At 46.6% G+C, this 23,023-nt stretch overlaps 1 protein-coding gene across 1 annotated transcript; it reads left to right on the top strand.

Annotated features, from left to right (window-relative positions):
• The first annotated feature begins 7,639 nt into the window (after nt 1-7,639).
• LOC119444577 (uncharacterized) lies at nt 7,640-18,577 on the top strand. The gene is made up of 4 exons (XM_049664656.1): nt 7,640-8,546; nt 10,636-10,694; nt 11,700-11,780; nt 18,524-18,577. Exons 1-4 carry the CDS (start codon nt 7,787-7,789, stop codon nt 18,575-18,577), a joined length of 954 nt encoding a protein of 317 aa, XP_049520613.1. The 5' UTR covers nt 7,640-7,786.
• Nucleotides 18,578-23,023: the final 4,446 nt, after the last annotated feature.

The following is a 23,023-nucleotide window of genomic DNA, read 5'->3' on the forward strand; positions in this document are numbered from 1 at the left end:
ATACCCTTAATGGTATGAATTTTTTATGTTAAGCTGAAAAACAAATCAGTGGCATTTTCATTATTTTCTTTAATTACTATAAAATTGTGATCTACGAGGGGGGGACCCAAAAAAAAAGAAAAACTGGACTGAGAAAGCGCTGCCATTCGTAGACTAGTAAAGTTCACCCGCTAGATGGAGTTAGTAGTGACCTTCACGAAACTAAAAAAAATTAAATTATGGGGTTTAACGTGCAAAAACCACGATCTGATTATGAGGCACGCCGTAGTGGGGGACTCCGGAAATTTGGACCACCTGGGGTTCTTTAACGTGCACCTAAATCTAAGTACACGGGTGTTTTTGCATTTCACCCCCATCGAAATGCGGCCGCCGTGGCCGGGATTCGATCCCGCGACCTCGTGCTCAGCAGCCAGACCTTCACAAAACGACTGTGCAGATGGCATCAGTGTGTAGGTGAACGTGTGAGCGTAGTGTTGTGTTTTTCTGACTGTTGGCGTGTTCCGCCTGCAAAGTCATTATGGCAACAGTAAAAGAACAAAGATTGTGTGTGCAATTTAGTTTTTTCAGGAGTTGTCTCTGGGCGCCTATTGCCCAACAACAGACTGCCTTGTTGAAAGGGTATCCACCGCGACTGTGGGAGGCAAGTGCTGCCGCCGGGCACTCAACGAAAAAATACGTACAAGCGCGCTCCCGGCCTGGTGCTCAGCCATTATGGGACCTCAACGCTTGGAATGGGGTGTTTGTCTCCAATTCGAAGGTGTCCCCAACTCAATGGGTACATTTGGGACACCACATTGGTAATCGTCGCCATGGGAATGGCCCAAACCTCGTTTTTTTTTTGCGCTCACAAGTGGTTCGAAAGGAATTTAGAGTGCAGGCTCTTTTCCCAAGCCTATCATCCCTGAAGGAAGCCGGACGCCAGGCAGCAGTTGGAATTGAACTCACCACCTCCCGCAGCCGAGGCAGGCGCCCGACAACAGGGCCACGGCTGCAACATGGACAGCTGCTCGCAAAAACCGCTTGACTGCTTCCAATTTTGGTGTTAATGCTGCACGTCAGAACCGGACAGAGAAATGCCTGCAGAACCTCACCACAGACTGGGTTCTGTCTAAAGGCCGTCCAGTAAGTGTGGGCTCAAAAATATTTGCTAGGCCAAGTTGGTTCACAACAAAGTGAAAATAGCACAAGAAAAAGTGTACAGGCCAGGCACTTCCTATGCGCTGTGTTTACATCTGCTATGGATACTCTTACTTCCAGTAAATCACAGTGGCTACTAGTGATTTGCACTAATGAAAGCACAGGTACAATGTTACCAACGGATTACACATGTGCATCTGTTGTCACACAGTGTTCAAGAAACCTTGAAAATGGGAGTAGCTTTGCATACTATATTGAACATATGTGTACACGCCGTATGTACTGCCAAACGTGGATTGTATCATGGAATGCAAGTAAAAGACAAAGCCTACAAAATGATAATTCTGTTTCAGGTACGAAGTTTCAGGCAAAGCCATGGCTGTTCAAAAATATGAAACAACCCTTTTAACCTTCCAGCATCCGACCTTCCACTGCGGCCTTATTATAGATCCAGCGTGCCCATGGCTTGGTGCATCTCCCGATTGTGTGGTGCGGGACCCAGAGTAACAGAATCCTCATGGCATCATCGAAATAAAGTGCCCGGATTCAATAAAAAAAAAAAAAACTGAAAGTACTAAGCACTCACCACTCGTGCCTTGTGAAAGACAGCTACGGCACATACAGGCTAAACAGCACTAACTATTACGACTACCAAGTTCTCGGGCAGATGGCCCTTTCAGGGCTTACTTGGGCCGACTTTGTAGAGTATGCTCCATAATTTCTAGTCATTGAAAGAATTAGATTCTATGAAACTGAATGGCACAAATGCAAAAAAGTAAGTTAGACAGCTTTTATTTTCCTACACTTCTGCCGTACTTTGCAAAAAATGTTGTGCAGTACAGATGAATATTGAATTCACGAGATCACAATAAATGACAGTTTATGTACTTATTACTAAATTTGTGATACTATTGACAATAGCCTTGTGTCCTCTTATTATAACTAGAGTATTGATGCCATGTGCTCATAGCTTTGGCCATGCTAGATTGGCAGTCAGTGTGAAGGCTATGCATTACTGAAATGACACGTTGCACATCACTGCAGCAAGATTGTTGCTGCTGCAGATCCCAGGTTGCTAATAAAGAACTTTGTGTGCACTTGTAAGCAATTTTCAATGCCCAAATTTCATTGATGACTGATGCAATAGACAGTGGGATGGGCTTGTCGAAAATATGAAACGCCTTGACACGTTGAATGCGTTGCTCAACATGTATTCCGAGACTTGCAATTTCCTCTTTCTCTTCTTCTGCAGTCAGGTGCTGTCTCCAAAGGAAAGAGGGAATGTTCAAAGCAACTCCTTTTGCGCTGAGCAGGTCCTGTATTTTAAAGCCTTAGTCAGCCATTACTGAGTAGGCCATTACATTACATTACTTAATTTTAACAAAAACGTGATCGTTCCGTCAGGTGAAATGCCAACCAAACCCTTTATTGTATTGTATAGTTGACTTGCGAGTATGTCGCCGACTAAAGGACCAGAGAGCTTGGTATTTGGCATCTCACTTGCGTCGCATCGATAATGGCCCTTGTTGGGTATCGCTCTTTAAAAATGGCTGGCATAGACCTCTCAGCTCAGGCAAAGGTCCATCTACTGCAAATAAATAAAGCTGATCCATGTGGTACATATTTTGTGTACTGTAGCATCAGACATGCTGAACCTGTATGCAAGGTCCCTTTCAAAGAGCCTAAAGCGCAACCTGACAAGAACAAAAAGACGCTGGCCCTTAGCTCTGAGCATGTGGGGCCTTCCCGCATTATTACTTGAGCTACTTGAATCACTCCTAAACCATACATTTATATTTTCCACACTCTCATCGGGGTTTGTCAAATGAAAGAAGCTAATGAATGAATCAAAGTTTGAAAGCTCAATGTAGAAACTCATGTCCTCGGGGCTGTCCTTGAAGCATTCGACAAAAAATTGCCTCCTTTTATGCCAATCAAGCTTTTTGTTTTCCATAGTGACCATTTCATACTATCTTTGAGCTTTATAAAGCATATCTTTTGCTGACTTCACCTCTTCGGTTCTAGTTTCCAAGCCACTGTCCAGTTGTATCTGCACTTGAAGCAGAGAGCTGTCTCGAGCTGAAGCGCTCACTACACCTGCTTTCGCAGACTTCACCTCTTCAGTCATACCTCCCAGGTCACTCTCCAGTTGCTGTATGTGCACTTGAAGCACAGAGAGCTGCTTCTCGAGCTTCGACACTCACTTCACATGCAGAATTACACTTCGTAGTCTCGGAGGTGGGTCGCATTAGCCAGCGTTTAATACTTTGCACTCTGCGGCGTCCACAGTTTCAACAGCTGTTTAAGCATCCCGCGATGCAGCGGCATCACTACTTAGAGAAAGCGGTGGTTGTGACGCAAGCTGGAAGCTGCTAGCCTGGCTGATGGTGGAACGCAGTTTTCTTTTCGCGACACACTGCTGTCGGTCTTTTGGCTTTTTTTTTCCTGCTGGGCGCTTGGGTTTTCTGAAGGCATACACACTCGGCACGGCGTCAACCCAGAGGTAATGCCGATCGCCGACTACACTCTGCAAGTAGCTGTCAGCAGTGAAGTTATTTGAGCCCACTTGTGAGTGCTTAATAAAGGAAAAAAATTTCCTTTATTGCACTTAATGACTACAATCTATTTTTTATTCAGAAAACAGAACGACACCTGCAAGACGATAAAAGCAGCGTAAGAGACATTACAATAGGAAACAAAATGCATACACACCCAGACTTGCCTTTGAGCCATTGTCCAGAACCCCTCGCTGGTTGCAAAGCAGCACGCAGCAATGCACAGGCATATTCCCAAATGCCGAGGAGAACTGGATTCAGCAGAAATCTATTCAGCAAGCAGATGAATACTTCGGCGCTCAGTATAGTTTTGTTCACTGGTCCGCTTTTTGCCCGAAGATGCCGCGCTCACCTAGCTAATGGTGATGGTTGCCACCTATTGTTCTCAATAGGTGGCGCTGAATTCCGAAACTGGTCTATTGCAGAACAAAAGTATTAATTGTCCTCGAAAGCAGTATTTAGGGCCCATAAAGAATGTTCCTGACCTTCTGAGATCCACAGGATCGTATCTTTAGAGGCGTACAGTGTTACAGTGCAAGTCGCATCAAGCCGTGTCGCAAGACGATGGAAACGGTGAAGCAGTGTCGGCGCCAGGCGTGCCGCGTACCGACAGCGACACAGACATAGTGCAAAAATAGCTGTGAACCTGAGAACGACTCCATACATCCCGAGGCGCAACTGTCTGTCGAAAGTGATAGTGAAGTACCTCCGGCACAGATTGAGCTTGTCGATGCTAATGACTTGCTATTACTGGCACTGAATTTTTCGCTGGAGTTCGGCTTGTCGTGGAAGGCAGTTGAAGCTCTACAGAAGCTCATCGTGCATATACTTGATAGACACAACATTCCGGCGTCAAAGTACCTATTCAAAAAACAAGTAGGAGCCAATATCCGTGACGCCCGGTTCCATTTTTACTGTGCACTTTGTATGAATTTGCTGGCGGAGATATCGGGCGATCTGCAACAATGCAATAGTCTGCCGGTCAGCTGCTCTGTATGCAGAAGAAACTACAGCGGGCGGAATTTGGTGATAGACGGTCACTTTTTTATAACCCTACCTATTCTGCAGCAACTCTCCAATAAAACCATCACAAATGCGCTGGTTAAAAGGCTGCAGTCCATTGATCAAGGACGGGCTGGCACAGACATGAACGAGGTGTCCGATAATTACGGAAAAAGAATGACCTGACACTCACTTTCAATGCTGACAGCAGCCCAGTTTATAAATAATGCAAGATGCGACATAAAAATGTGAGTGCCTTATGGTATGGTCAGTCACAACCCAACATGATGCTGCTTCTGAACAGCTTTGTCCAGCAAATCACTGCACTAGCGCTCTCGCTGCAATTCATCAGCACAGTCATCTCAATGCTGACAGCGTTTTTCTCACTATCCCCAACAAAGCCAAAACATACCCAGCGCCGTCATAGTTCGTAAACGTGTGCAGTACCCAAACGTGTGCAGTGCCCAATGCTCAGTGGGTTTGGGAATGTCACTCAGGTAAAAAGGCGCGATTTTCAGCATCATCACCTATGTCAACAGTGTCGCTGGTGTGCAGGTTGTCTTCATGTAGGCACCGCCTTTTTGTCTGGTCACCACGAAAATGTAAGGCAGCATTTTTTCTAGTGGGCCGTTCGCGCGAGGCAGTTTTCTAAAGGTACACTCGGCCACAAAATATTGCGGGGTATGCGAGTGCGTGACGAAACGGCCCTCCTCTCCCTCGGGATGCTCACCCCTGGTGTTGAGACCGACACTTGCGCGCTAGCGACGATACCCGAGTGTAGCCACGAGGTGCCCCTCTTGCGATTGGCACTCTGGCGGCTTCGACGGGCAGCAGACACCAGCTGTGCATTGCTGCTATAACCCAATATAATATACCCAAGAGAGGGCACATACACATTAACCCAAGCCACTTATGAAAAAGAAGTAACAGAAGAGAAGACAGGACAGGAGTGGAGACAGGGCATATAGTAAAGAAAAAGTTTGGAGAGCGGGATAGAAAAAGGCAACTACCGATTTCCCCCGGGTGGGTGAGCCCGAGGGTGCCGTCTACGTGAAGCCAAGGCCAAAAGGGTGTGTTGCCTCCGCCGAGGGGCCATAAAGGTCCAAGCAGTCAGCATTGGCTCAACCCCCAGGATCCCCTTTTCCCTGAACACGGCTGAGCTGCACACGGCTACACGCGGGAGGGTCCAACCCTCATGTGCTCGGGTACGTGGTGTCGCAACACATCAAACGCCTGCTTGCGCAGACGCCCCTGCGGGGTGCTTGGCGCCTGTCTGAAGGTAGTAGTGTTGAAAGGTGGTGATAGGGGGCACGTGCAAAATGTCTGATGTGCATTCTCAGGGCTTCTACCGTAATGCGAGTTTGCATCGGATGGTCCCGAGCAATGGCAATAGTTGCCTCTGTTGACGTGCATCTGGGCAAACCAAGGCAAACTCCGAGTGCTTGAGCATGTTCTGCCTGCAGAACAAGAATATTTGTCTTGCAAGTGTTGTTCAGTACAGGTAGACCATATCTTAAAAAACCAAGAAAGAGAGCTCAGTAGAGTTTCAGCATTGCATCTACTGACATCTCTCACGTCTTTCCTGTCAAGTATTTAAACAACTGGGAAGTTGCTGTCAGGCGCCGTTTCATGTAGGCGACGTGCAGGCTCCAACAAAGGCGCGATGTGCACAATTGTGCACGCAACAAAAGTTTTTTGTATCAACAAAAAATGATTATAGGAAACTTTCATTTCTGGGTGTTTACTCTTATTTTCCTAAATATCAAGGCTGAATTCGAACGAGAAATCGGTGAAAAATCGATCTGCATCAGCCGAAGGTAGCTCTCTAAGTCACGAATTTGCGCGTATAACGGCTGTTTTAGAACACCCGCCTCTCGGAAACTCGACGTCGTCCGCCATTGCAGTTTGTTCAGTGAGATAGATCAAGCCTTATTCTAGCATACAGGACTTCCTCCAGTTTCGTATTTTGGTTAAAAAAAGCCGTATCGAAGTCAGCTTTCAGCCAACTTTAAGCCGATCCGGCCGTCCCGACTGGTCACGTGATAGTCAGCCCCGCTCACGGAGCGCTTGCGAAGGTCAGCGCTTGCCGTGCGTTTCTACATTTCTCCTAGTCCGCAATGGATCACTCGAAGCGTGATTTTCGAGCTCGGAAATATGGAAGCAAGAACAAGTATCAAGGGCATCGACGTAGGCAGAAACGCAAAGCGACTGTGGAAGAACGAGACTCGCCTGCCGCTAGGCCTAATCAGGGCTGCGGGGACACGGTGGCTTGCGGGAACTCCGATGATATCGACGCCGCCGCGATCAAGTTTATCAGCGCATCCGAAAAAAAGATAGGACATTTCGAAAACGAGAGAACAAGAAGTGGTGATGGTTCCGTGAACGGAGTAATCTGCGACATCGGTGCGCTTACAGCAATGGTAAGCGGTGCCGTTTGTCCAACGTGCCACACTACTGGACTCGTCGTCCGCGACTCCGCAAGCAAACGTAAGGGCCTCTCTGCATTCCTCGAGCTCTACTGCAATAACAGTGAATGCCCCGAGTCAGTGCTTTCCGCCGCGCATAGCTCACGGCGTATTGTGCCAGAAGGACATCCGATCGGTACCAGTACAGAACAGAGCTATCGAAGTGGCAGCTCGCGTGACAGCTTCGCCGTGAATGTGAAAGTTGTAGTGGCCGCGCGTGCGATAGGCATCGGACATGAACAGCTATCGCGTTCTTGCGCTATTCTTGGCTTGCCAATGCCCATGCATCACAAGAGTTTTATTGCAATTGGCAAAAAAGTTCATGCCGCAGCTGTCAAAGCTGTGCAAGAAAATCTCGCGAAGGCAAGGATTATAACTAAAGAGAAGGGGAATGGAGCTGATGTTGCTGTCATGTATGATGGAACATGGCAGAAAAGAGGGCATAAAAGCCATAATGGAATAGGCACTGCTGTGTCTGTGGACACTGATTTGTGCCTAGATTTTGAGGTGCTCTCAAACTACTGCCTTGCCTGTAGCCGACATAAAGACTTGGGTACTGATGAGGAAATATGGCAGGCATTTCACAGTCCCGTTTGTGAAAAAAACACAGAGTGCTCCTCTCATGCTATGGAGACTGAGGCAGCTTTGCGTATATGGAGGAGGACGCCATCATACGAGACACCATTGCGCCTCACGAAGTTCCTCAGTGATGGGGATAGCAAAGCATACACTGCTGTTGCTGAAGTCAAGGTGTATGGTGAACTAGTTGTGGACAAGGAGGAATGCACAAATCACGTAGCCAAGCGTCTAGGCACTGCACTTAGGAAGCTTCCAACACGACTTCCACGTGGAGAAAAGTTGAAAGATGGCACAATTCAGAAGCTGCAGAACTATTATCGCATTGCTATAACCACCAACAGGGGTGATCTCCTGAAGATGTATCGTGCTATCTGGGCATCATACTTTCACTCATCATCCAGCAACACTGCAGGCAGCCACAGATACTGTCCGGAAGGGGCGACTTCCTGGTGCAAACACAGGCGAGCTGAAGCTCTTGGGGAGCCTACACCAGACCACACCCCAATCCTCACAAAGGCTCAGGGGTTGGCTGTGCTTCCTATATATAAGCGCCTCACAGATGAAAAACTGCTGGTTCGCTGTCTACAAGGAAAGACCCAAAATGCTGCAGAATCTTTGAACAGCAAAATCTGGCTTCTCTGTCCGAAGACTAATGGTATCTTCGACTGGTCGCCTCGGAGCGCTCTAGATCGCTCTCGCGAGCGGCGTTGTCTTCGGCTGGTTGAAAGAGGGTGCGCGCCTTGCGTTCGGCTGGTTCTTTTCGATCGCTCTCCTCCCGCGTCGAGCGCTCTGAGGCGCCCCGCGCCCTGTCGGCGGAGCAGTTGTCGAGATCAGCGTTTCCAGCAACGTCATCCCAGCACAGTGTCGCCGTTCTTGGCGACGGTCCACCGTAGCCTAGGCAACCTAGGCCACAGCATGCTGGCGGCTCAACGGACGGTCGTCCCACCGGCGCATCCGCCGGTTTAGCTTTGGATAGGCGAAACATCGGACGTTAGCAGTAGTCACGTGGTTTCGCATCTGCCATTTCCTCCTCCGAGAGCGAGTCACACATTCGGCTTGCACGCTTGTCCTCTGCCTCCGAGTTCGGGGAACGCCGGATCTACACGACTCTGCTTCGGGGGATGGATGCGACCAGTCGAAGATACCATAAGTTTGCATCTGGGACAGCAGTGGAAACTGCAGCCGCAATGGCTGTGTTATGGTTCAACAAGGGACATTCAAGCTTCGAACACGTCCTTCAAGAGCTTGGTGTGCTGCCACCTGATGAACTGATCACCTTGGGCCAATCCCGTGACCACAGAAGAATTCAAAGAATGTCTGCATGCGAGACAGCTGAGGCAAGGGCTCATCGTCACCACGCGGCAAAGAGAGTGCGCCTTAATGACTCCATTCTCCAGCGCCGAGAAGGACGAACCTATGGTGCTGGGCGTTTTTAAAGGCACTGACTGTGGAAAGGGTGGATTGTTCTATGCTGTCACAAAGTTTCATGCAAATCCCACAGTATATTGAAGAATAAACATGTTTACAACTTTCAAATGCATTTTTCTCAATTTGCATTTTGAGGCAATTCTGACATGTGGTGCACAAACTTTCATGCACTTAAAATTGTCCTATCTTAATGAAATTTTGCACAGAGTGTCTTCAAACACTCTAAAGTACTGATATCTATATAAAGTTGCAATATACATTACAGATATTTTGTTTCATAACTTGAAATGCCGATGGGGGAGATGTAAAATATAGATTTGGTACTCTCGATTTTTTTAAAAAAGGTAGCATGTTATGCCCACATTTGAGGTTCTTTTCAGTAATATACTGCTCATGTGCAGCAAAATGAGCTATATTGGGATTCTGTCTGAAAATTTTTAATAAGCTAAAAAGTGTGCACAAAAAACCCTATATTCTGTTAGCAAAGTTGTTGGAACTCTGAAACTATTGTAGCTACAAGAAAACCAATTACAGTTTTGAAACCGGCATCACAAACTCTACAAATATCTAAAATTTCAATGTTGTAGGTCAAGAAATAAAGAAAAACCTTTTTCGAGTAGCATCTCCCCTTAATAAAGTTCCTTTTGAAAAGAATTATAATTTTCTTGGCAGTTTTTAATTTGCACCTGAAGGGGATATTCAGTTAATTACAGTAAGAACTAAGTGGTTGACAAGGCTATTTTTGTACATTTTAATTTAAATGACAACCTCAGTAGTTGCGTGCACCTTGAGTACTTGAGTAGTCGCGTGCACCTTGAGTGCAGCAACAGCTGCGCTTCCTCTGCATTTCTCACATTTGTGCTCAGCTATAGCAACCTGTGTTACGTCTATTCACTTTCATGATGTACCACCATGTTACGTATAGTCAGGTCTCCTTGTTGGCTATCAACATTGCTAAAGCTGAGAAGTTTTAATAGAAAAGTGCAGATGCATAATCATGACGCCTTGGTCCAGCCTATGCATTTTCATGTTTTTCCGTTTGCCTTTCGTAGTTTTGGATGCCCATGAAATGTGAACCTTAAATGCTTTGCCACGTTTTAGTTAACATATATCCGTGTCACTGAGCACACACATGCAGTGAATGCATATTCTCATGCAGTGAGCAGCCACCTTGCATAGCTATGTACTTATTTGTAAAGATGTTGACAGTGCTAAAAGCAAAACCAGGAGCACAAGTTGCTATGCTGATCGAATGAAGATATAGCATGTTGTATAAATATAGTTTTTTAGAGTGAATAAATTGACCAATAAAAGCTGAAAATTGCAGGCGACACCTTCTGGCGTTTCTATCTAGAAAGCAATTTTAGCTTCTATTGGTCAATTATTAATAAAGGCTGAAGTTACTTCGTTGCACTCAATTGCAGAAAGCGGCAAAAACAAAACGTAATCAAGTGACCTTTATTTTGCAGGCAAAATCAGCAGCAATGCGACAGCAGCTACTGACTTCACCTACTTGGATGATGGCACTGTGAGTATTAGCAGATTAGTCTGTAAGCCATTACCCCAATTCCAGCTAGGTACATCTTTGACCTTAGGCAGAAAGCTGATGCCTTTTTATTTTAAATTTTCCTTCACTTTCCGTTTCGTCTGCTGCCTCTTTATGAATTTGTATGCAATATATTGCTTATTTTTTCTCACAGTTCTACCTTGCCAAGGAGTCATCGTGAGGGCCGAGGCGCATCCAAAATCTTGAGGAACAGCAAACCCACAGCTGTGGTAAAAGACACAGCTGAAGCTCTGTGGGAGAAGGACGTTTTGTCGAACAAGAACGCCACAGGCATGGTGGTGCTGCGAAAAATATGCCTAGGAGAAGTGGCAAAAGAGCCAGTGACGCTAGAGAAGGTTGCTGTTGTTACAGGTGAATTGATAAAGAAGTATTTAGGAAACATCGAACTGTTGCTAAGCTGTATCAATGGCTCCCACAAGCAGTGCCAGCTGGTTTAATTCACATGCACTTAATTGTGGCTTCCATTCAAGTTTCTGCTGAGTTGTGCTATGGCACCTGCCATCGGGGCTTTTTAATCTGTTTCTACTCTTGCTCTTTTCAAAGTCGTGCGGTGAAGAAAATGAACATGGAAGCAACAATACAGAACATGGGTCGCCTGCTCTCAGAAAAAATATGAAGCGTCGGCTCGAAGTATAAGAAAAAAAAAAAAAAAACTTGCGAGCTGGACATAAGTCTATAATGAATCTCTTGATATATTGAAGCCTGTGGCTGGTTGGCCACTGCTGTGGCTAGCTGCCTCAGCTTTTACAGTCCCAGCACCTACTGGTCCCAGCACCTACTGGTCCCAATACCTACTGGGAATTGGCTAATAAATCACTTGAACTGGGACCAGTAGAATCCCAGTTGCGAATTTTCACCGGGGCTGCAGACAGATGTGTGGATCGAATGACCACCATACACCTTCACAGTTTCTGATATCTGTAAACTGCCTCAGCTTTTACAGTCTGGCATGGTCACCTGCCACAGGAAGCGTCTCTTAGTCTTCTTAGTGCCAACAGCAACTCTGAGATGAAAGATCTTCAGGACCAATTGGATGAGCTGCTCGATGTGGGCCACGGAATGAAGTGCATGAATTGGTAAAAACATATGATGCACTTCCGGACCATAAGGATATGGTTCAATGTAAAAGTGACTCTTGCATAATATATTATGTTTGTGGATATGTCGCCAGGAAGATGCTGAAAAAATAAGTGCCCAGAATGTTTGAAGTTACTTTTCAAAGCATAAGATTCTGTCCTCCCAGAGGAATTGTGCCTCACGGAGTACACTGACAGGGGTCCTCCTCTACCCTTCCCAGGCCCTGAGGGAACTGAATGCTGTGATGGACGATGCATTCACATACTGCTTCAGCTTTAACAAGCTGAAGACAGATAGCATTCAAAACCTCATTTAACAAGCTGAACTTGGTAGGCACGCACAGCACAATATAGAGCTCACAAATAAAGTGATTCGCTTTTTCTCTTTGACCGGAATGCACTTTTTAATTTCAGCATAAAATGCAGCAAGGTAGGGGAAGAGAGGATGAAGCTTCTCAAAATGAGACATGCAACATCAGATACACATCAGTGCTTTATTTCTTGCTGGAGTTGTCAAAAGGCCAATACTGCCAAATTGTATTCCATTTGCAATGCTATTATTGCATGTATGCAGAATTGTTTATGTGGTTGTAAATAAACTGCAACATTTCTTTTAACTTCAATGATTTTATGTGGTTGTAAATAAACTGCAACATTTCTTTTAACTTCAATGATCTTACCATAAAAGTTTCTTGAGTTTCTGCTAGTAGGATCGGGGCATAATTCTTAAAAAATGTTTGGAAGTTTTCTACATCAATCTCTTATGAGCAGGAAAGGGCAATCGGAGAGGGTGGTGAACCGTTGGATCGGCCGCATCAAGCTGGCATTAAAAAATAGAGGAGGCGCTGCTTGGGCGGACTTTGTAGTGTATCTCCATAATTTCTAGTCATTGAAAGAATTAGATTCAATGAAACTGAATGGCGAAAATGGCAGTTGTCAGTGGCACCTCAAAAAGCGGTGGCACTCGAACCAATGACGACAGACGAATAGAATAAAGAAAAATTGAAACATTGACAAGCTCTCTCTCGTGCGACTTTGTTGCACCAAGTTCATTCAGAAAAATTCACGTAGACCACTGCAGTGGCCCACGCAGAGCAGTCAACTGTGATTTTGTAGCCTCAAGATGCCTCGAACGCCTCTTAAACAGCGGGAAGATATAATAGAAATGTCTAAAAGAGGTTTATACGCAGCACAATATTGCTCCCGTGACAGGCAGCCCAATGAAAACGGTCAACCGGATTCTCCCGGCCTACCGAGACGACGGACGTATAAGCGATGCGCTGCACTGCAGACTGACCCCGATCAACAATGAATGACCAAGACCTTTGCATCATGGCTGCCGTCAGCGACAAACCACTTCAAAGTGCAAAGGACGTTCGAGGTGCTCTTGGCCTGGACAACTTGAGCGATAGCATGGTACGACAAAGGCTTAGAGAAACAGGACAGCGAAGTCGCATTGCCGCACAGAAACCTCTGCTCACCACAGCCAACAAAGCAGCTCGCCTGAGGTTCGATACTTAACACCGCAGCTGGAGCGAGAGCCAGTGGAAGTATGTGGTTTTCTCCGATGAGTCCACATTCTCGAGCCGATGAGACCAACAAAAGAGAGTGGCGGACCGAAAACACACGCTTTAGTCCGCAGAATATCCAGGAGGTGGCCGCCAGTGGACGCGTGTCTGTGAACGTCTGGGGGGCAATTTCCCACAAAGGCCTAGGTCCACTGGTGAGAATTGATGCGAGGTTCACCAGTGCTGCGTATTTGCACTCTGCTCGAGCACCAAATGATCCCCTATGTGTTGAATGGGCCGCACCCAGATGGGTGTTATTTTTTCCAGCAGGACTTGTCTCCCGTTCACACATCGAAGGACATGGCGCACCTTCTGAAAGAGCGAGCGGTAATGCAACTGCAGTGGTGCGCGAAGGGTGCCGACATGAACATTACAGAGCATGTTTAGGGCCGTATGAAAGTGAACGTTTAGAAGTGGTCCCTAGAGTTGGCGAACTCCGACCAACTATAGGGAAGCAATAGAACATGAGTGGAAGCGCCTTCTGCGTGATACCGCATACATCGAGGCTCTTTACGCATCTCTGCCTCAAAGAATGGAGGCTGTTGTTCAAGTCGGCAGTAGCATGACACATTATTAGGCCACCAACGAACAAAACAAAGGACGAGCATAGGCTGGGATGATGCTATTGCTTTATTTCGTTTGCTTGAATATCTTTTTAATATTCCACAAGCGCCAATAAACTTATTTTGAACTCACCCTTACAGCCCATTTTTTCCCGATTTACAAGATTTACCATAAATCAATATTGAAGTAAGGAACAGTGCTACCTTTTGTAATGATTCGGCGCAAAAGTTACCAGCGACGTAATATCTAACAATGTTGTCACTGTGTACTGGCGATGCGAAGTTCCGCACTTTGCAGAGGCCCGGCGGGACTGCGAACAGTTGTTAGAACAGTGTTGCCCTTTCCACTTTGTTTCCGACGGCGGCCGCTGCGTATCACCCATAGCTGGGTCTGAGGGTCTTTTCTACGCATTCCTGCATTCCCTTTCATATTGCTTATAATAGTATTTATGAAACAATGTCTCATTTTCTGTTTTCGCATTTTATCATTTAGTCCCATTTCCTGTATGGAACCCACTCCAAGCATTGCTCCTGCACGGACAGCTTCAGCATCGTGCCCGTCTGATGCAGATAACACAGGCATGGCAGTTGAACATTCCGTAACAAATTTTTTTGTAGACAATATTGTGGAAAGCCACTACGCCGCCGCCCTAGGTCAGCCAGCTGAAAACCCTGCTTTCTCTTCTAATGAGATGCAAAATACACAGATATGTGATGATGGATCACCAGCCTCTGCACAAGCAAAACGAGGCTCTACAAAGAAGAGAAATAAACGAAGTGAATTCGACGAGTTGATGAGTACACTCATAGAAAATCACTAACACCTTCAAGAGCAGAACTCGTCAGATGAGGTTAATGAGGAGGAATTACTTATTCCGAGTCTCAAGTAACTGTTGGCTGGATCAATGAGAAAAACAGAAGTTTTGAAATTAAAGATACTACATGCAATGCTTGTTCAAGCTGCATTTCCTCAAGTACAGAAGAAAGAACTTAATTTTCCAGTTCCCCCAAGTACATACCAACCTATATGTGTTACCACAGCCCTGTTGCAGAATATGCAGGTTCCCCAATAATTTTTTTTCATGTTCACCAGGCATAGGTACATAATTGCAGCCAATAATTCGATGCTGAAAAAATATTTTCGACCATTAATTTTTTTGCGGTACACAAAGGTCTTGAGCCTCTATACCCTTAAACAGGTAGGGACAGGCGCTCAAGGCACCGGAGGCGATTTCAAATTTTGCTCCCACTCACTTGGTTGCATCGTATGCTGCTATTTATTCCGAGGGCTGATGTAGTAGCATACTGGATGATCGAGCGAGTTGGAGCAAGTGTCAGAATGCTGCAACGTTCTGTGCCCACAGACCACATAATGTAGCCTGTCACACCACAATAGAAACGAAACTTGACCTGGCCGTAGAAAAGCTATTATATTACATTATTTATGGCACAAGGTTTAAGAGCGCATTTTCCTTGGTTAGAGGTAAAGGGCCTTCAAAGAAAGCTGAAAATGAGACTCAAAATTATTGTGTCAGTACCCATAATAAAGCACATTTAAAAAAAAAAGGCAACTGATTTTTAAAACAGTACAAGGGTTCTTGATTTATACTGCATAGACATTAGCCAAATATGTAATTTATTGTTTGTTGTAGACATTTTGTGTCAACAATTCAATCTTAGTTTATTATATCATACTATCTTGTCCAGTAGCCAACCGAGTCACTCATGCGTTGTGATATCCTTAACACAAGAACCACACACATTTTTAACTCCGAAGGGCAGGCACCTCATTCTGAAGGATCTATTCAATAATTGTGCCCGTATGATGTCTAGTCTGATGGCCAACAGTGTCAATTATGCTCTGATATTTTAACACGTGCTCAATGAGACAGGCCTCTCGCTCTTAGGGATCGATCTTGTGAATGTTCTTAGCCATTCATTTTGTTTACTGTGACACAAACTGTCACTCGTGCTTTGCGATATATTTTCTGCATGTCATACTCAATGAGGCAGACACCTCTAAGCGATCTGAAAGGCTTGTGTCTATTCATACTGTATGTGACAGCCAAGTGTTTCACTTCCAGAAAAACTGCACTATTGCTACAGGAGGACAGTGACACAAAATAACACATGTGCATTGTTTTGTCCCTATGTGGTGCTGCAGCTAGTGCTGTTTTCTTAAAATGTTGCTCAACCAAACTCAACTTTGCACATTGAAATGTACTGGTATAAAAAAAAGTTTTGGCAACATCTGTCTTCAGCAGAGGCAAGAGCAGGAACCGGTTCCAGGTGCTGAAGCCACACCTTGCAGTAATCCCCGATTCATTTTTTAGTTGTACATGCTGTGGTGATGGTATTGTTGAAGTGTCCAATCTCAAGTAAAGTCCTTCGCGAGGCTTCAGCGTCTGGGCTCCCCGATCGTGAACGCAGTCCTGGGTGGCGCACTCGACGGCTTCAGACGGGAGCTAGAGGAGAAGATGGGCGTACCGCTGGGGGTCGTCGAGCCAGCGTCGCTGGATAGGGCACTACATACAACCAGGAAATCGCACTTGGAGGAGGTCAAACAAAAATACACGAATAAAAGCCTTTTTGCTTTCGAGAATGATCCAGTTGGGAATAGGTGGCTCAGGCCCGATATGCGGCTTATGAGTGATGGGGACCGAATCAAGGCCTTAAGGCTGCGTTCCAACCTATTCCCAACAAGGACACTCTCTAATCGGCATAGTAGTGACGATTCGGCCAAGCTATGTATTCTGCAGCCCATTGTGACATTTTGCAAACAATGAACAGTCCAAAGTGTTGCCTTGAGCAAATCGACAGAGGGCTTTGCTTGAAAATAACACATGCATATTACTTTCAGGTCCAAACGCAGATTGCAGTGTGTTGTGTGAAATACTGTGATTTGCTGTGATTACGGTACACTGTGATTATTAAGTTGTGAAAAACTGTTTCCGAAAAGCAGGATTTCAATGTGGTTACACGACAGAAGAGGGGCCTTATGTGGATGATCATCTGGAAAACTGCCTTGAAAATGAAGCTCGAGCCTGCATCCAAGAAACCGCAGAGGTTCCAGAATATTTTGAGTTTGTGTCTGCAGATGTGGAGGACCTCATGTGCTCCGACGAGGTTACAGATAATGCGATCCTCACGCAAGTAAATGGCGCATGTGCCCCAGAGAATGAACCAATGAAGGACGGTGATGACAAGGACACTGTAGGGCAGAAAGTGTCGGCAGTGGATGCTGACGAACAATCTAAGAGCCCTTCAAAGGTATTGCGAGCAACAGGAAGTGCTTTACTTCCAGAACTGGGGAAGAAAGCTAATACAATCTGCAGTCACTAAAAAACAGACTGCTATGAATGACTCCTTCAAGCCATCCTGAGCAATTTCCTGTAGATGTGTCTAAACACACTTTGATGCTGATGCATAATAAAGTGATCTAGCCAGACTCCTAGGAGTTTTTAGAATTTTTGGTTACAAGAAACACGTTTCCCGAGTCACTTGAGTGTCTCATGTAACAAGGCTTTACTGTATAACCAGAAGGGTGCCAGCGAATGCAGAGCTCCATGCAAAGTGCACACATGCACTGGCACCCAACACTATTATACTATGGCCTTGGCCACGCATCTACCAATAGCACATGCCGACAGGCTGTTTTAGCAAAATCGGAAAATAAATATCGCCATCTAGTAGTTCCGGTCTATGTCATTTTGACGTCCCGGTGTCATTGGGTGCTGCTCCCGACACATATCGAATAAACGAACACATATTTTTGCGTTCGGTTGATGGTGAAGTGTAGCAGAGACAAGCAGGGTGGTAGTTTCTACTAGTTTTTTTACACGTGGTTTTGTGCAGCGATATTTGTTGACTGTTGATTCGCCTTGTGCAAGTGACAAGTGTCGGTGACAGTGTTTTGGAGCAACTGACAGCGGAAACATGAACAATGTGTTGCTCTAGTGGTTCCTCGCATGCCAGCGGGAACGACACACCCACCCCAGCCATGACGGGAGAAGCTTTTCGGCAGCATTTCCGCATGACAAAGAGTACCGTTCGGCTGCTTTGCAGCGAGCTGGCAGACCTGCTGGAGCCCCTGACCACGTGGGGCCTAAGCATTGAGGACCAAGTTCTTTGCGCACTCAGGTAATTTGCAACAGGCAGCTTCTAGTCGGCAGTCGGCAGCGAGGCAACGATTGACATGTTGCAGGCCTCTGCGAGCTGGTGTATCGCGAAAGTCGCGCGTGCCATTGTTGTCCTGGGAAAGAGCGAGGATGGGTGGCCTCTCCATGCACCGCAAGCGACCGAGAAGCCATCAAGCAAGGATTCTTGCAGCACGGCAAGCTTGGCGATGTGAATGGGTGTATATCAATACACCCATTCACATCGCCAAGCTTGGCACATTCATCGCCATTGTCACTCCGAAGCTCCCTCCTGCGCAGAAGGCAACGTACTGGTACCGGAAGGGCTATCATGCTCTCAATGCAATGGTGATAAGTTTTAAACGAAACTGCACTGATAATGGAGCAAAGATTTATGCACAGCCATTGGCATCACTGTCACACTTTTTTCTGTAATGCCTTTCCCAGGTGTGCGACTCGGACATGAGGGTCATGCACACTGAGCCACGGTTCGCTGGCTGATGCCACTGACGCCCATGTGTGGCGTCACGCGCCACTTTGCAGGCGCATTGCAAGTGGCCGCATGGTCTTCCAAGACGGGTAGTACCTGCAGGGTCAGTAGTAACAAAATTGCCTTGAAAAGAAATCGGTACACGGTGCCTGTGCATTTTGTCCTATATTGTGTTATATGTGTAGTGAAGAGGAATACCCAGCGATGCAGCCACATCGCCAGTCGTCTGGGAGGCACGAGCTCGAGATTGCCTGAGCTGTTCTGGTTGAGACACGCTGCCTGCTGTTCTCTTGTCCTGTATTCATATGAGATTCTGGTGGAGGAGTTGCGGTTTTCCCCCAACCTGGAATTACACACCCAAACTCTTCCGTACGTCATGCCTGACGACCCCATCCCAACATCCCCACCGGTTACTCCAGCCATCGCATGTGCCGGTGCCCAGCGTCAGCGGGATCCTGACATCTTCAGCGGCACCGACGAGAAAGACCTTGAAGATTGGCTGGAATCGTACGAACGCGCCAGCAGCACCAACAAATGGGACGATCCCTTCAAGCTCAGCAACACGATCTTCTATTTATCGGGCGTCGCCAAGCTCTGGTTCAAAAACCACCAAGCCAATCTCCGCACGTGGGCTAGCTTCAAAACCAGCATCGCGGATGTTTTCGGTCGCCCTGGCGTGCGCAAACTTCGCGCTGATTAACGCCTACGAAGCCGATCCCAGCAAACTGGTGAAACGTTCACCAGCTACATTGAGGACATCGTCAACCTCTGCCGGCGTGTCAACCCGACGATGGAGGAGGCGGACAAGGTACGTCACATCATAAAGGGCATTTCCGACGATGCCTTTCATATGCTGCTATCCAAAAACCCAGGCACTGTTTCTCAAGTCATTGAGCTTTGCCAGTTTCGACAAACTCTGCAGACAGCGTCTTCTCACACGGCGCCCACCTGTGTCCGATGAAAGCCTCGCGAGCGCGGCCATGACTCCTGAAATGAACTCCCTGCTTTGCTAGATAAAAGAGTTCGTCCGTGCTGAGGTCGCTCGTCAGCTTTCGCTGCTGTCCTCAACCCTGCCACCACCCTCGGCTTTGCCGGCCAACCTTTGCCAGGTCATCCACGAGCAAGTTTGCGCAGCTCTCCCTTCTGCCTGCGAGACTCCGCCGGTGCCAGAAATAGTATGACTGCTATCTGTGTTTGTGCAGGTGACAGTGCTTATCCACTTGAGCCATGGCTCATGACACCTGCGCCCGACCACCCTGCCCTCAACACACCGGAAGAGCATTTCAACATCGCCTACACGTCTACAAGGTCAGAGGTGGAGCGCTGCATCGGCATCCTCAAGAGCCGCTTCCGATACTTGCAGCGTCACCGCACCTTGCACTACAGCCCCAGAAAAGCAGGGACAATTCTGGCAGCATGTGTGGCACTGCACAATCTGTGCCTTGAACGTTTGGAGCCCTTTTCGCTATTGTCAAACACTTTCAATGGAGCAGGAGCCTCTGTCAGGCCTCGATGCCTTTTGCTCTTGTCACCATATCCGCGTCGCTATACCACAACGACGACCATGATGATGGTGAGTGCCCACATGACTCCACAAGCACGACGTCGCAGACTGCAGCACTGCGACCCAGGTGGGCACTATTCTTGCTTGGAAGGGCAGTAAGTGCAAGACAAATAAATTGCTGTGCTTTCTGTAACTCGCAGCCGGCACCTGCAGCACATACAGAGAGCCATTTGTCAGGCAAGTCGCCTTCGACGCTAGGCAGTCGCAGTTTGCTAAATAAATAGCGTGTTGCGATATGTAGGTATTGTGGTCCCTCCCATGTGCTCCTTCACCAGAAGTGCTGGCAGTTGCCGCCTTGCGCTTCTCCACTACAAGTCCGTGCGTGGTTTTGTGCGAGGTGATGACTCCTTGGTGCTGCCATGTCTCCTTTATTTATCAGCCCTTCCTTTACTGTCTGGTAAAGGAATTGCTGCCTGCAAAATTAGTTTTAGAATAGAGGCCCCATATGTTTTGGGCCCCAAAGAAATAGCGTCGACGTCACTGTGCATGTGCGAGACGCAAACTGCGTTTAGGTTTTGTGTCGGGCACGCTATTTCACAGATTTAGCAGGAGCCCCAATAGCGGCCCCAAAAGCTTTGCGTCAACAAACATGGCGGCGCCCATCGAAGCGACGGCTCCAACCTAACACCCAACTGGGCTCGATTGACAATTATCGCTTTCTCTCAACTAACGTGTGTAATGAAGATTGATTTAATAGACGCCGCTGATTCAGAATTCGATTGTTGATTTCACGGCTCGTAGGCCGAACACGCAAATGCTTCGGCTGAACAAAAGCAGGCAAGAAGAGATGGCCGAATCCACTGGCAAAGCCAAACTTGAGGACAAACACAGCCGAAGCGTGCCTTAGCCAAAGACGACACTTTGTTTAGATGACCATTTTCGAAATGGCACCAGCAAAGATGGCGGCATCTTCGTGAACGCGATTTTCACAGGACGATGACATCGCTTTGTCGCACGAGGTTCGCACAGTAAACCCGTTTGCCATTAAGGCAGGATGGGCAAGCGTGGCCACATACGTGAAAACGGCAACAGAAAAAGACTTCAGCCAGCACGCACTCCGCGACAGGCTGGACCTGCTGCTCGCCCAGTACCGATGCAACGACAGGGCAAACAGGAATTAAGTACTGTCCATCGTAGCTTTGACCAGCGCCTATTTTTGTTTTCCTTTGTTGCGGTGGTTCGGGTGTACTCGTACTTATCTATAGCGCTCGCTTCGCAGGTCTAGTACTCAGAAAAATATCCCCATCTCCTGCAGGACATTTCCCAGTTGGCCGAAGGTTTTGGCCACGAAATCAGTCTCACGACTGCGTGAAAAGTGGCTTGCGTGCTTCCGCAGTCGTCTTCAATCTCGGCAGCGGAGCGTAGTGCCGCTTGTTGCGGGAGACGCTGCCGCAGCAGCGTACGTGGTGCACCTGACAGATGCCACCGTTACTGAAGAGGCCGACATAGCATGTAAGGTTTTAGGGCCTTTAAGACAGCTCCATGCACTTACTTCATGAACCCCGCGTTCACTACATCGTATGCGCACATTCAACTTACTTTTTCGTTACAGGAGAAATGTACATGATTTGTATTTATCTTGCCACAATGCGGCCATGATATATTGCTATTTGCAATCACAGTAACAGCTACACATGCATGCGGAGCAGCTGATTGTGATAAATATGTTCGAAATTCGAACATCATAATACCGCATTGTGATTGTATATTTAATGCATGTCAACATTACAGAATGCCTCACTGTCTTTGTTTGTTTCTGTCATACAATGTTCCGTGTTAGTGCTTTTTACAACACTAGTTGCTCTCTGAACAGTGACACGCTCATTTCAAATACTGCGCAGCCGTCCTTTTGCACCTAACTCAGGTGCTGTTTTAGCTCAAGTATGTATAGTTCAGCCACTACAGCAAGTAGGCAGAACTATGCTCTGTAGGGCCTGCACTACATTACAGCAGCAGAGAAGACGATGTTGCGGCAACATGAGTTGCTCTTAGCAACTCATGTTGGGCAGAACAGGAGGCATCCCTTGCAACCCAGAGGGCTCTGCTTGAAGTTATTCACAAGCTTTCACAGAATAAAAAATAAACATCCTTGAAGCTCACTTCAAGTAATTTATTTCTCCAAAAAGGAAGTTACGAGGTCATTATCCTTGTAACATCACGCCTAGATACTTGAAAATACAGTTATTTCGCAAATTAAAGTGTGTTCAAACTAAGGCTCTGATGCTGGTGCTCTACCAGTGCTCTAGTACTGTGTACAACATGAATAAAGCTTGCGTTAACAGGTCATACCAAACGTAGCCCCATCTGCAAAACCTTATTCTAAAACTCTTCACTCCTGCATGCCCCAACGCTACAACCTGCAAAGCTCTTTGGGGCCCCAAACTTTTGGGGCCTCTATTCTAAAACTCTCTAATGAATGGCAAGAATGGTCTATGCAAAAACCAGCTGTAGCGCCACTTGCTCCAATCCCCGTGCGCGGTATGGAAGCTGTGCACATGCCTGAACTTGATCAGACATCGGCAAGCAGGTCTCGCAATCCTGACTGTTCGGAAAGAACCATGTTTAATTGCTGCACTTGGAATATATTCTTGAACTCACAGCTTCTCGAAACTGTTTCAAGAACTTTAATCAAAATTAAGGAGACAAATGAATAATCCTGACAGAAACCTGCTAAAGCCACTTTTTTTGACAAGCATATCCTAGTGTGCTATATATTGCAGATTTGATAACTTCATTTAAGTATGTTAAAAGTCTTTTTAGATCACTCGTTATTATGCTTAATTCTTACTCTTTTCATAAAAATTAATTCTTGACATTCCTGATACAAAGTCTCAGGTCTTAGGAGGATTTGAAAATCAGACAAGTGTGTGAGCTCTGCTTCCCTGTATCTATC

Source organism: Dermacentor silvarum, chromosome 3, assembly GCF_013339745.2.
Source record: "Dermacentor silvarum isolate Dsil-2018 chromosome 3, BIME_Dsil_1.4, whole genome shotgun sequence".
NCBI classification, from domain to species: domain Eukaryota; kingdom Metazoa; phylum Arthropoda; class Arachnida; order Ixodida; family Ixodidae; genus Dermacentor; species Dermacentor silvarum.

Excerpts from the sequence above, each read along its gene's own strand:
- LOC119444577 (XM_049664656.1), top strand. The coding sequence starts at position 7,787 with ATGGAGACTGAGGCAGCTTTGCGTATATGGAGGAGGACGCCATCATAC. Across the intron at positions 8,547-10,635 it reads TCTGAGGCGCCCCGCGCCCT|GCAAAATCAGCAGCAATGCG; the intron begins GTCGGCGGAGCA and ends TTTATTTTGCAG. Across the intron at positions 10,695-11,699 it reads CCTACTTGGATGATGGCACT|GAAGCGTCTCTTAGTCTTCT; the intron begins GTGAGTATTAGC and ends CACCTGCCACAG.